Source organism: Neltuma alba, unplaced genomic scaffold (assembly GCF_004799145.2).
Source record: "Neltuma alba isolate B1F8T4 unplaced genomic scaffold, ASM479914v2 tig00001932_pilon, whole genome shotgun sequence".
NCBI classification, from domain to species: Eukaryota; Viridiplantae; Streptophyta; class Magnoliopsida; order Fabales; family Fabaceae; genus Neltuma; species Neltuma alba.
Genome location: NW_021632675.1, coordinates 24,185 through 38,238, shown reverse-complemented (window position 1 = coordinate 38,238; position 14,054 = coordinate 24,185). Strand labels below are relative to the sequence as shown.

At 31.6% G+C, this 14,054-nt stretch overlaps 1 protein-coding gene and 1 pseudogene across 1 annotated transcript; both read right to left on the bottom strand.

The window, feature by feature from the left end:
* Window positions 1-441: 441 nt before the first annotated feature.
* On the bottom strand, window positions 442-2,323 carry LOC114714232 (cytochrome P450 71D10-like). Its single transcript, XM_028898964.1, has 2 exons — window positions 1,397-2,323; window positions 442-1,294 (listed from the first exon to the last, which is right to left on the bottom strand). The coding sequence occupies exons 1-2, from the start codon at window positions 2,279-2,281 to the stop codon at window positions 683-685; spliced, it is 1,497 nt and encodes a 498-aa protein (XP_028754797.1). The 5' UTR covers window positions 2,282-2,323; the 3' UTR covers window positions 442-682.
* A 4,580-nt stretch (window positions 2,324-6,903) lies between these two features.
* Window positions 6,904-11,300, bottom strand: LOC114714263 (ent-copalyl diphosphate synthase, chloroplastic-like; annotated as a pseudogene).
* Window positions 11,301-14,054: the final 2,754 nt, after the last annotated feature.

The window sequence follows — 14,054 nt, the reverse complement described above, 5'->3', positions numbered from 1 at the left end:
GATATATTCAAACGAGAATTTTTGGTTGGAAAAATTTAATTGAATACCCTTATTCAGAGACAGCACACCTTCAGAAGTACATAAAAGTGTGCAGATGTCATATGCATGATTCATAGCCAAATAGACTTTAATTTAAATTATGATTGTAAATTTGATTTTTTTTTTTTGGTTGGGAAAATATTCAATAATGCTGTAATGTGCGTGAAATAGTAAGATTGACCAATATTTAGAGTTACTGATCATTCTTATATCGGAAACATCTATACTAATGAATCTGTGTCTGCCTCCTTTTGTATGATTTTGTTCATTCTTTTTGTTCATAAAATAGTGTCCACTTTCTGATTATTTCAACAAATGCAACTTTATTACGTGAGCAAAGTATGAAAATAGTGTAACGGTTTAATATTAAATGAAAAAAAAATCATTAAAAGATGTAAGATAAAAGCCTTGTAGAAATAGATATAGTAACTTAACACTTTATCCAACAAAACGTAACAGTAAAACGCACTGGATACACTATCCTTTAAGATGGATCCTTCCATATTTGTCCATCCTTATTTCAGAAAATAGCTGCAAATTAAAGAAACCATATATATAACCTCTTTATTACACATAAGTGTAATTAGATAGATCAAGTGCTCATTAAATCATTTCTCTCGTTCACTTATAGGAAGTCATAGAGCTAAGTGCAATATGGAATGGGAACTAAAAGCAGGTCATTTTTTCTTCTCACTGCAGCACCAAAGGTCTCAGTCATATCCAACTCTTCATTCTTTTCCCCATTAGGAAGCTTCCAGTCAAAATGATAAAGCAGATTTGCAAGAATCAGTTCTAGAACTGGTGTAGCAAATGAGATTCCAGGGCATATCCTCCTTCCAGCACCAAATGGAATAAACTCAAAGTTGGTGCCTTTATAATCAACTGAGCTATTAATGAACCTTTCTGGTTGAAACTTCTCTGGTTCATTCCAATACTGAGGATGCCTTCCAATGGCCCAAGCGTTGATGATCACCTTAGTCTTAAGAGGTATCACATAGCCATTAATTTCACATATTTCACTGTTTTCTCTTGGAACTAACAAAGCAGCAGGTGGATGTAACCTTAAAGTTTCTCGAATAACCGCAGTTACATATTCTAATTGATGAAGTTCTGACTCATCAACACATCCTTTGTTTCGATACACGCTTCTTACTTCTTCTTGTGCCTTCTTCATTACTTTTGGGGCTCTGATCATCTCAGACATTGCCCACACTACTGTCGTTGCTGCTGAATCGGTTCCACCAATAAACAAGTCCTAAAGAAAATTAATAAAATGACTAAGTTTCTCTGATGAATAGAAACATATTATTAGTTTGATAGCTGAGAAATGAATATTTTAAATTAAACGAAGACTAACCAGGACGACGGCTTTGATATTGTCGAGAGTTAATGGGATTTCTAAGTCATTCTCTTTCTGAATCTTGAGAAGAACATCAACAAGATCTTCCTCTACTTCTTCCATATGTCCATCGTTCTTTTCCAAGTGATCAATGATGATATTGTTAAGCGCCCCATCAACGTCTTTTCGCACTTTTTCAGCTTTAGCTTTCGTCCCACCAATCACACGAAGGAATTCAAGTGAAGGAAAGAGATCAGATATAGATAAGCCACTGGCAAGTTGCACCACATACGCCATAGTCGACAGAATCTCTTCCACATTTCTAGTCTTCCGACCAAAGGCTGCTCGAGCAACTATGGAATTCGTGAGTGGGTAGATTTTCTTGGTAAGATTCATGAGAGAACCAACTTCATGTTCAGAAATATGCTTCACAAGCCCAGAAACCTCCTCTTCCCTTATCCTTCTAAATTCCCGAACCCTCTTTGCGGACAAAAGCTCCAAAGTACAAATCTTTCGAAGTTGCCTCCAATAGTTTCCATAAGGAGAGAAGGCTATGTCTGTACTGTTATAAGCCAAGGTTTCGCTGGCAACAATTTTGGGTCTATTGGAGAAGATTACGTCATGGGTTTTCATAACCTCTTTAGCTATTTCTGGTGAAGAGACTATGACATGGGGCATCTGTCCGAGCTGAAGGTGCATTAAAGGTCCATACTTGTTTGCAAGGTCTCTGAGAGATCGATGGGGTAGTGATCCAATCTGATGAAGGTTTCCTATGAGAGGTAGCTTCCATGGTCCTGGGGGAAGGGTTTTGAGGGATTTCTTAGAACTTGAAGAAAGTCTGTGAATCATGAAGAGGAAGCAAAGGAAGGTGAAGAGGATAGAGTATGTGATCTGAATCTCCATGATGGGGTGTGTGGTGGAGGAAAGAACATGAGTGAAGTCTGATTTTATAACGAGTCAAGGAAAATAATTAATAAATAAGAAACTCAATATTGGTGCTACATTTTACTCCTTTATATCGCACCACTTAAACGGCACTTTTGTTAACTTCTTCAAGCGCACTTTTTGGTTGGCACCACGAAAGTCTTCTCTCACATTTCTTTTCCAAAATACTTTTTTTCCAAAAAAAAAAAAAACCAATACTTACCATTGGTATTAGCACTAGCACGCCTTTCTTGAAAAATATAAAGAGTTTTTACCATCATATAAAGATAAAAGAATTATTGTTAAAATAGTTTGGTCTTACCTTAACTTTACGCCAATATTTGTACATTTTCACAACCGAAATAATGATGTTGGAATTGTAATATAAATCCTAGGTAAAACAATTTCATACAAGAGGCTCCAGGAAATTTAATTTTTCACGAGCTTTACAAATTGAATTTCACTTGTAAATAATACAACTCAATTTATAAATATCAAAATTTGATTTGTGAAATAAATAGTTAAATTTGGCTAGTAAGTATGTGTTTTTATTGTTAGAACTTATATTTATTTAATTTTCTTATTTAAGATCTATAAATAATTTTTCTATAATTTCCTCCCTTTGATCTTGATTTATTTGTGAGAGTTTTAGTTTAATCTTAGATATAATATTCTATCCCCTCTTATCTTTCATATTATTTTTTTCCTCATCATACTTCTAGCATTTTGATCTCTGTAAAAGTTATTACAAAAAAGGTAGCTTACATTTTTTTCATTTATCTTTTTTTTAAAAAAAATTAGATGAATTGGTTTTCCACATAACAGAATCTTACCTTAGATTTAGAAAAATCGCTCAGTTGAAAATTATATTCTAGAATTTGGAGATATGAAGATTCTGTCTTGGCCATATTTCTTCCTTAAAAATATTTTTAAGCACAATTTTCCACCATTGACGTTGACATGGCTCACTGAGTTGGAATTTGTGACCCTACAGAGTCATAAAAATTATTATTATTATAATTATTTTTCCAGCGAAAGGTTTTGAATCTTGCCATTGTGACTTGAGCTGGGTCCAAAACGGCAACTGCTCACAGCATTTGTATGCATGTTCTACAATTTCAACTATTCTTCATTCTTCTCTTAGCAGAATATTATAAATATTGTGATTTTTTTAGAGATAAAACTGTATTATTAGCTAACATTGATTTCATAATAAATAAAAATATATTTTTTTATAGATCCATATGTCACCCACATTTTGAAATAAATTGTATAATTCATCACCTAAAAATATTCTGATTTTTTTTTATACTACACATATATACAGATTTGGGGGGGGGGGGAGAGAGAGATTAGATTCCCTCTAGCATTAATTACTAGAGAGGACCAAATTAAGAAAAGACATAGAGGGGGGGGGGGGACGCTAGTAGCAACCCAGCAAAGTGGTGGGTGCCAGTGCTATGATTAATTGACTAAGATGTTTTCTTAAGTCCAAAACCAACCCCCACCGATTTTATAGATAGTGCAACTTTGCAAGCATTATAATTAATTATAGATTAAAAAATTGATTAAAATTGATTATATGCAATATATTTGTCAAAAAAATATACTAGATTAAAAAACTAATTAAATTATTTATTTATAAAAAATATGTGTTGGTTTTCTTAAAATATCCTCTTAAATTATATATTTGCATTAAAACTATGGTTGATGCAAAGGGATAGTTTTAAAATAATAATAATATTATTATTATTAATAATAAGTATAAAAAAGTATGAATTGAAATCTTATATTTAAGATTAAATTTATCTCTCAACTATTTTTTATATTAAAAATGAGGGTAGTGTTTAGTTTTTTTTAAGTATATTCTTATGTATGAAGAGAAGGAGTGAGAGAGTACAAGTAAAGAAAAGGAAAAAGAGATTGATAGAGAATGTGTGGAAAAAATGATCAAGTTACATCTACTATCTTCAAATATTTTTCAGTATGTTTAATTTTTAATTAGGTCAGTCAACATCTTAAATTATTTTTTTAATAATATTTGATATCTTAAAATATTTTATATTAGTAATTTTTAGTATATCTGGTGTTTTTCAGCAGCACCCGTCATGGAGTGGAAAATCATCATACTGCCTTGATTGAATGCCTTTTGTTTCTTTCAACTTTAATTTCTCACTTTTGTTGTCTGTTCAATTCAAACTTCAAAGTGCTCATTTGTTCAAACTGTTCGTATTTCATTACTATTGGCATTTTCTATAGAAATTATTTTTCTTTGTGTAGAAAAGAAGGGACATTTCCTAATCGCATTAACTTCTTTTGGCTCTATTCTGAATATTCTGCAACTAAATCGAACACTCAGTCAAAAATTGCATAATTTTCAATTATTGATCAACCAACCAAATTTGAATCTTTTAGCCCAAAGAAAAATCAAACAAGTAAATTTTTCTCCCATACATGCCTTCTGATGAAATTTGGATTCTCTTTGCAATCCTCCTTATTTATTATTTTTATTTTGAACTTAGTTATTAGATTATTGATGAAATACGTAATTTAAATGAAATAAAAGAGAAGTAAATATTGCTTGATCTCTAATTTATGAAAAACTATATCAAACATGGAAAAGAGAAATATGGTTTTGATAAACTGTCATTGTCATAACTCGCAAGTAACTGGGAAGACAATAAATTTGTTGACTATTAAAAGTCGTATAGCCTTTGATGTTTGACATTCAATTGTGCCATGTCCGGCGGAATAATCACTTACTACTAGTCCATGTCTGCTCCTACTACTATTAAAATGTGACCTCACTAGTCACTACTACTACTATTCTTCCTCCTTCAGTCTTAAATTTTAAATATAAAATCTATTTTATAATATAAAATAGATTTTATATTTAAAATTAAAAGAGTATTATTTATAAGAATAAGAGAAGACTTCTTATTATATTTATAAGTCATAATGTATTTTTTTATTTTTTATTGTAAAGATTGTTATCTTTTTTCAAAAAAAGGTTGTTCTTATATAGGATTTAAAATAATAAGTTATATTATTAAATGACTTGTGAATGTTATAATTTTTATGTTTTTTCAATATCTCACTTACGTGGGTCTTATCCCTTACATATCCGTGCTATGTCTAAAAATCTTATTAGTCCTATTTATTTTGTCATTTTGTCATACTCACATGAGAATCCATTCATTAGAAAGAAAAAGGACGAATGAGTATCCTCGTCATTATCAATATATCATATACATATGCATTACGTTATTTATAATGTATGAACAATGCGACCCTTCCTGATTTCAATGTAACTTTTTTATTCTTATAATACTTTTCCACACATTTTGTTTTGGTGTCCTTGCAACAATACTTTTTATTTTATTTATATTTTCACATATTTAGTAATTTTAAATATTAAAAAAATAAAAATATTTAAGATATTACCTCTGATCCTAAATATAACATCTATTTATTAAATCTTATATTTAAGACCAGAATTAGTATTATTTATTTAATACAGATAGAATTCTTAGTATAGAGACAACTCATCTTCAAATTTGCATGTATATATACAATAAAATTAAATATTTAGTTATTATTATCATTTTAAAATTAAATTTCACATAATGGTTTGATTTATTTAGTTTTAGACAATCATTTATCCAATTAAGTTTTTAAAAAATGGGTTAATTTGGACTTTAATAATGATTTGATTTATATTATATGTGTTGATATTTTTAAACTATATATATTTGATAAGAGAATATTTTTATACTTATATAACTTGTGATTCTATAATTTGAATTAGAAGTTTATGAGTTTCAACAATAATATTTTTCAAATTAAAGGAAAATAATAGCTAGACTGTAAAATTTAAAAGTGAAATTTCTATAAAAAAAAACTTGATATTTTTGTTACGAAAGAAAAGTATGCTTATGAAAAAGAGTATTTGATTACAGTGATGATGAAGCTTCAAAAGATTAATGATAGTATTTGTTTATTGCACATTTACATTATAGATGAAACTTTTAGATGTTGTTATCTTGTTAATGAATGTTTTAGATGTTCTTGAATGTTGATGGATATTTATATATAATGATATTTTGTATTTGTGATTTAGTTTTACTCATATTTATATCTTTTATTAATAATTTTATTGGTTTATTTTATTTTTTTATAAAAAATGTGATAAATATGAAAAATAGTATTTTTTCTTAAACAGACCAAAAGTTTGCGAGCCAGCCCTGAGCCTGTCAACTTAAAGGTCGGGTCTAACAAATTGGGAAAATTTTGAAATTTTGGCCCTACAAGACTAGTCTTTTTAAGCTCGTCAGCCCTACACGGCCAGCCCTGTAAGGTCAGGACGACCCATATTCTCACCTTTGTCTGTATATTCAAACTCTTCTAATATGATACATAACTCCGGAGGAACTACTCTATTCAAACTTCTGCTGATTTATTTTTTAGAAGACGTTCCTAAAATTACAAGTCATACACACACACATATAGAGGGATTGATATTGGGGAAAATTAAAAAAAAGACCCTGAAAATTGAAAAATTGCATATAGAGATCCATTCACAAAAATTGTTGTCAAAACCCATATTAATGCTGTCATAAGTCTCTATTTGCAATTTTTCTATTTGGGCAGTTTTTTTTATGATTTTTCCTTAATATTGTACGTTTCTCTTGAGAAAGTAATATTACATAACCCTCTCAAAGAGAACTTTTTGTATATGAGACATGACAGTGTCTGGATCAGTATGAACTGCATAATAAAAGCTTTTAGTCACAGCAAGGAATGTCTTCTTCGTATTGAGATCCATGCCATTAGAAGACAGCACTACTTGCACCAGTTCTTGCATTTTCTCTCCTATTTCTGCCTTCCCCTTGTACCTTCCATTACTATTCTTTTCCTTGGTGGTTTGGAGAGAACTTAATTGGTGGCAGATTTGATTAGAGAGTTGAACAAGTCTCTGATACTGAGGATTGATTTGCAAGTGATGAGGAAGTTGGTAGCCTGCATTTATGTTGATCATGTTCACCAACAGCTCAGCTTCTCCTTCCCACTTATCTCCTTCGCTTTGCCATCCCAATAGCCACTTCTTCCACTGCATGCATTCGAAAATATCAAAATAGTCCCAAATGAAATTACCCAATATTGTATTTTTATCATCAAAAGTTGATGAATAATAATATAATAGACTTACTGCATCATGAAGAATATCGAAACTAGCAGAAAGTGAGCTCAGAGAGAAGGAGTGCAATGTTTCTATTAAAGTCCCCAGTAGCCCCTCCCTGCTCCTGTTTTTATTCAGCCATCTGCGATGTAAGAAAAACAGCACCTCAGCTGTTTAAATTCTATATAAGTAAGAAAATAACTTTAAACGGTGAAAAGAAGACAAATGATAAATGGAAGGACTGAGTTATATGTTTAATTACCGCTGATATAAGGAGGTAGTGCTGCTGTTATTGAATTCATACACAAAGGCTTTCCTTTCATCTTGGTCCTGATACTTAGATGAGATGGCCTCAGTGAGAGCAAGAGTTTTAACCCAAGCAAGTCGTTCTTGAGATCTCTCAGGCTCAAATATGTTTGCTGCTGCCAGAAAGTAACCCAGAGAAGCCTTTCTCTGCTCAATCCTAACTCTTCTAGTCCACATTCTGAATGCCACCTATAATGGAAATTATATATTTATGAACAAAGTGAGACTAAGGGAATCAAAAGACATTAATTAAGCTTATACGCATTTCTTACTCTTGAATCCTTTTCCATTCTCTGCGATGCAAGTCTTGGCACTTGTTAAAATCTAGCTTCCCAAGTTCAAGATTATCATCATTGCTGACTTTGTGCAGCCTGAGAAGGGGGGGAAAAAACATGTTTTGTTGTGGTTTGAATTAGTAACCAATTGGATTATATTATACCTTGTACTAATAATCCATTTAGGACTAACACAGAATATTAATGATTTAGGGTGGAATATCTGAAAGCAAAGTTACCTGTAAAGGGTTTTGGAAATCCAGACATCATCTCCACCACCATATTGTTCTAAGTAAAATCTAGTCTCTACTCGGGGCAAGCTTGCATACCAGGGGAAATCCAATGCATAACTCACCTGTGTTATTGGTTAAAGAGCTTGATTTATACTTGTATGAAGCAAATTTAATTCAACAATATTCTTCAAGGCCTATATAAATACCTCGCCAGGCAGATCTTTGGCTATGATCCATTTATCAAGAATCTGATTATCAGCTCGTTTTTTGGATAAGAAATTGGTTGCATATTTCCTGCCTTCATCAAGAATTGTCTCTCCAGGGAATTGAAATTGAGTGGCTCTGTAAAAATTAAACATCACTGTTGCTCCTTCATCTGTTTGCCCAGGCAAGCAGCAGAACTCTCCATCTTTCTCAAACGTTTTAAATACATCTGTTCAAAATATGATACCATTTTCATTGATTCATTAGTATTTTTCTTTAATTTGTCATATATGGGTTGATTAATTAGCAGATATTTATTGACATAGATCAGTAACACATGGTTTTCAACTTACTGGCTGAAACATTATAGCCGTTTAATCTTAACAGTCTGAATCCCATAGATGTATCATCAAGATCTGGCAAGTCTGAATCTTTGGTCCACCCAATGCCTCTCTCATTCCAATTTCTGAATAAGAGTTATTGTTAGTGTATTGATCTGAATTCTATATTGTTCTTTTCCATTTTACTCGTTTCATTTGAGGTTTGAACTCAAATCAGAGCAACTTTTTAATAAGTTTAAACAATCATATGCAGGACAAAATCCTAAGGTGGTTTGCTGTTGAAAGGAAGAGATATTTACAGATGGTTAAGTTATACCTGTGGACATACTCCAGAATCTGTTTAATCTGTGGTTGGAAATATCTTGCGATCCCCAAGCGCTCCAATCGGTCAACAATCCATAACTGTTCAAAAATTCTACGGGATAGAAATCTGGGACTGCAATTTCATACAAAGACATACTAATTAATGATGTCACATCTCCTTCAAAATTTAATACCATCTCCATAATCATAAAGGGGAATTCATTTATTGTAAGATGCCTTGAGATACCTCCGCCGCCATTAAAGTTTTGGGCGACAGTGTTCAAGTAATTGAGGCAGTGAGGGTCTTTGCTTTGGGTGAAAGCAAAGGCAGTGGAAGAAGGACAGAACAAGTAAGAGCCATCTTTGCTTCTCACATTCTGAAGCTTATCCCATTGAAGGCCTGGTATCGCTTCCAAGCTGAACAGCAACGTCGTTGGAACACTTTGCAACACCTTCATCGGTATCCTTTTGTCCCATCATAAAATAAACCAGTCAACACAAGACACATGTATTTGGGTATCATGGGGGCAATTTAGAGAATAGTTCTTCATAAAGTTTGAATCTTTGAATCTTTCTATTATATCCATAATCAGTACTATCTCTGTTTTTTAATATAAAAGCTAATTGATCAATTTGAGTATATTAAAAAAATTAATTAAATTAGTTGTTTGTAATGAGTAGGTGTTATTTTTTCTAAAATATTCTTAGTAATCAAGTGTATAGCTACAGTTATCATTTGATAAAACATTTAATATGTGCAACTATTAGAGAGCTATCTTAAAAAAAATATATATATAAGAGATAAAATAAATTGGGGTCTTATACTTAGGACCAAATTAAATGTTAAATTAGCTCTTATATTAAATAATGATATAGTAGTATACATACTTTTTGAGCTTGGCATCTCTCCTTGCAAGTATTTCCGGGAGGCCAGGGAAGTCATCAGGCAGATCCATATTCAAACCTTTTGCCCGTTGCAGAAGTGTTGGCAGAATGACTTCAAACCCACATGTCATATGCTCTCTGTTTTCCGTTTCCAGAGTGTTCACGTTCTCTTTGAAAAATCTTAGCCCTGTGTTTAAAAATAAGTATAGACATCACTTTCACTATAATTTCTTCGCTTCCATTATTATTTAATAAATATTATAACCACTCACCTCACATCATGAAGAAGTATGTAAGAGAGATTAGATCATATTTATTATACCTAATTAATCTATTTTACTACGTAAATTAGTTAAATAGTTCTTATATTAAGATCGGAGATTTCATGACATAATCAAGAGTCATATACCTTTCTCCACCTTTTCAGGATGAAGGTTGTAGTGTGTTAAGACAATAACAGAAGCTAAGGTACAAAGAAGCCGATCATAAGCCACAAACTTATGAACATCTCCCCAGGATCCATCTGGCAGCTGGTTCTCTATTATCCACTGAAGAGATTCTGGGAACTGAGGGGCCCCACTTCCATTCACGTCTTCAACCAGCGCGAACAGTGCTGTGTGATAAGCCGATGGTGATATACTCTGCTCTCCTTCTTTTGATTCCAAGTTCTTTCTAATGCCTTCCACTCTCTTTCTGATCTCATCGTTCATCACAGAACCCTAATTTTCATATCAAAACAATACGTGGCATTCACATATAACTCATCAAACTCGCTGCATTAATATTAACAACATCGTACGTACGTCAACAAAGTGTTTGATAAAACTATACGTACCTCCAAAGCTTGTTCATCTTCTCGCTTCACCTGATCGATCCCACTCTTCCAATTCCATTTCGGGATTGTCAGACCTTCCACGAGTGCTGATGAAGTTTTTGGCTCTGATATGCTTCTGGTGCCTTTTGCTCTCAAGTCAGAATTATTCTTCTGTGAAACTATGACTTTAGCCTTCAACCCCGAAGCCTCTGGAACAGCATATAATTAAGCAATATTAGAGAACAGTAAATTAATATCCTCGTAAAGACGATCAAGAGATGACGATGGTAATTAGATTACCAGGAAAGGTGCAGTTAGAGGGAAGATGGATGGGGAGGGAATTAATGGAAGAGGAAGAAGACAAGTCATGGCGGGTTGAAGAAGAAGGAAAGGACGGAGAATAATAGTGATGCAAGATGGATTGAGAAGCCATTGATGCTTTGTTTCTTCCTGTTGGAGTAATCCTCTTCCAATGTATATGGCCATGGCCGATGCACCATTTATATAGTGTGCATGTGTGTATTTTTTTCGTCACAAGTCGAAGTTATCTAATTTTAGGAATAAATTATTTTTTTCTTGCTCTTCCACTTGATGGAAATCCCTTATGCATGGGGGGATGAAAAAGAATAGATAGATATTTCCAAGCAAACGGTGAACATGGCACTACCAGAATTTTCCGTTAGGCCGCCGTCACATGACTGTACTGCGAAGGATGACTTTGAATTCAATCCCTGCTCTTTATTTAAAACAATAAAAAAACCATGCGATTGGGGTTTTTTCCCCCTAATTAGAAAGACATGCAGAGACTTACAACCTAAAATTATAAATGGTATTCAATTTGCGGTCCCCACTTACACAGAAGTTTTCATTTCACTGAATTATAATAAAGCAGGTATTTGAGGTTTTAAATGTATGCTTTCTCCAATAGTGCTTTAATGAAATGGAATTCACTGCAGGATTTTTTTCCCCCCACTTGTGTGAATGGCTAGTATTGTATGAAGTCTATTGTAGGCTGAGTCAAACTGTTTATGGCTCATATTACATTATTACTTTTCAAAATGACAAATCTATCTATTCATCCGATCCTTAATATAGAACCCAATTATTAAATTGGTTTTAGTCCTAAATATAAGACCTATTTATCATATTTATCAATTTTTTCTAAATTATCGTTATGGATGCTCCCTCAACCATAATCAAGTAAAAGAAAAAAAAAAGAGATATTAAGAAAGATGATTATGGTATTTTAGGAAAAACGTGTCACATTTTTTATTATTAACTAACTTACCTAACTTTCTTAATCTGATCAAATTAGTTAAATGGGTCTTATATTAAGGACCGGAGGAGTACTACTTTATCTATAAAATCTTGTCATGCCCAATGATATCAGAATGAGTCGGATTTCATGCAAGACTTAATTGGAGAGTTAATGTTAGTCCTTTATATAAGACCTATTTTACATGTTTATTAATATTTTTTCAAATTAACCCCATTAGGATATGAGTATAAAAATAGGATATTAGATTAAAGCTATGTGAAAAGAAATATGATTTTACGTACAAACTCAACTTTGTTATAGATTAGTGATAATATAACTTCCAAATATTGATGATTGATAATTTATAAATAGTAAAATAAGTGTCATGCGTTAGCAAGTTGGTGGATTTTTCTTTCCTTTCCTTTTTTGGAAATATCATATTATCACGATCTCTTTCATGTATATGGTTGAAAATTCAAAAGTAAAAGAATGAACACTCCGCCAGTCTTTTGGAAATTTCTTAATTCGGTCGTCCGCCATCATTCTTTTTTTTTTTTTTGGGCCTGCAACGCCCGCCATCATCGTTAGTAAACGAAAAATTAAAAATAGTACTAGTCTCAGAATCGAGTAGAATTAATATTAATTTGTAATTAATTTTTTGTTATTACAAAAGGAATTGTATATAATATATTTAATAAGGATTGAAAAAAATTAAATTCATCATATTCTTTTATGCTGTATAATTTTTAGCAAGTGAAAATTTTTTATTTTCTTACATTGGCTTTCCTATAAATATATTTAAAATAAGAATTAAATCTGTATTATGCTTTACGATGGGATGAATTTTCCGATGGGAAGAATTAGATCAAGGTCTATTATGCTTTAGGATGGGATGAATTTTCCGTTAGCAAAAAATAAAAAATAAAAAAAACAAAGATGGGCTGAACTACTCGCCGAAGTTAAATCTGTATTATCATCAATGTATTCACATTAAAGTATGAGATAACTTATACTACCTTCAATCCTTAATATAAGATCCTGTTTGACTTTTATTTTAGTTCTAAATATAAAACCCTAATCTATTTTGTCTCTCATATTTATACATTTTTTTCCACAGTAGTCCTTCTAATAATGATAGTTCTAGTCAATACACTTGATTGGCAAGGATATTTTAGAAAAAACAATACCTATTTAAGACAAATAACTAACTCAACTTACTTTCTTAATCTCCTCAAATTAGTCAACTGGCTCTTATAATTAGGATCGGAGGTAGTATAATTTTTAGTGAATTACATTATTAACAAATAGTAAATAATATAATTTGTTTTTAAAATTTCATGTGATACATGAAAATGATATAATTAATAAAACTTACAAATGGGCCATGAGTTACTCAGGACTTAACTCCTCTTCTTTTTTTTTTTTTTTTTTGCCAACTAATTCCTCTCGTTTATGGCTCATCAGAATCACACTCCATTACAATGATATGACATTTTAAATTCTCAAGTTGCAGGGAATTCTCATCCTGTGCCGAGCTTTATTTCCTGATAAAAGTTGTTAAAAGATTAAAAGATGAGGATAATTTATATATTATATTTATCCTACCTTGATTTCAAATTTAAATTAAATTCATTTTTACATAAAGCATACCGACTAAGAAAAATAGCACTATAGTTAATATTCTAATTTTTTTTAACTTCGTCCATTTTCCGTACTAATCATTAATTATTTGTTAAGCAGGTAATTTTGATGTACTTTTAAAAAATTTTCAAATCTTAAATATAGATATAGGTAGATGGTGGATTTTCATCCAAAATATGATATCTCAGTTCATTTTATTTCTCATATTTATTATTTTTCAAAACTAATTTATTTAACTTATAAATTGATATATAATCTAATCTTACACAAAATTATTTTAGGAAAATTATGTCATATATGTTATGATTAAATA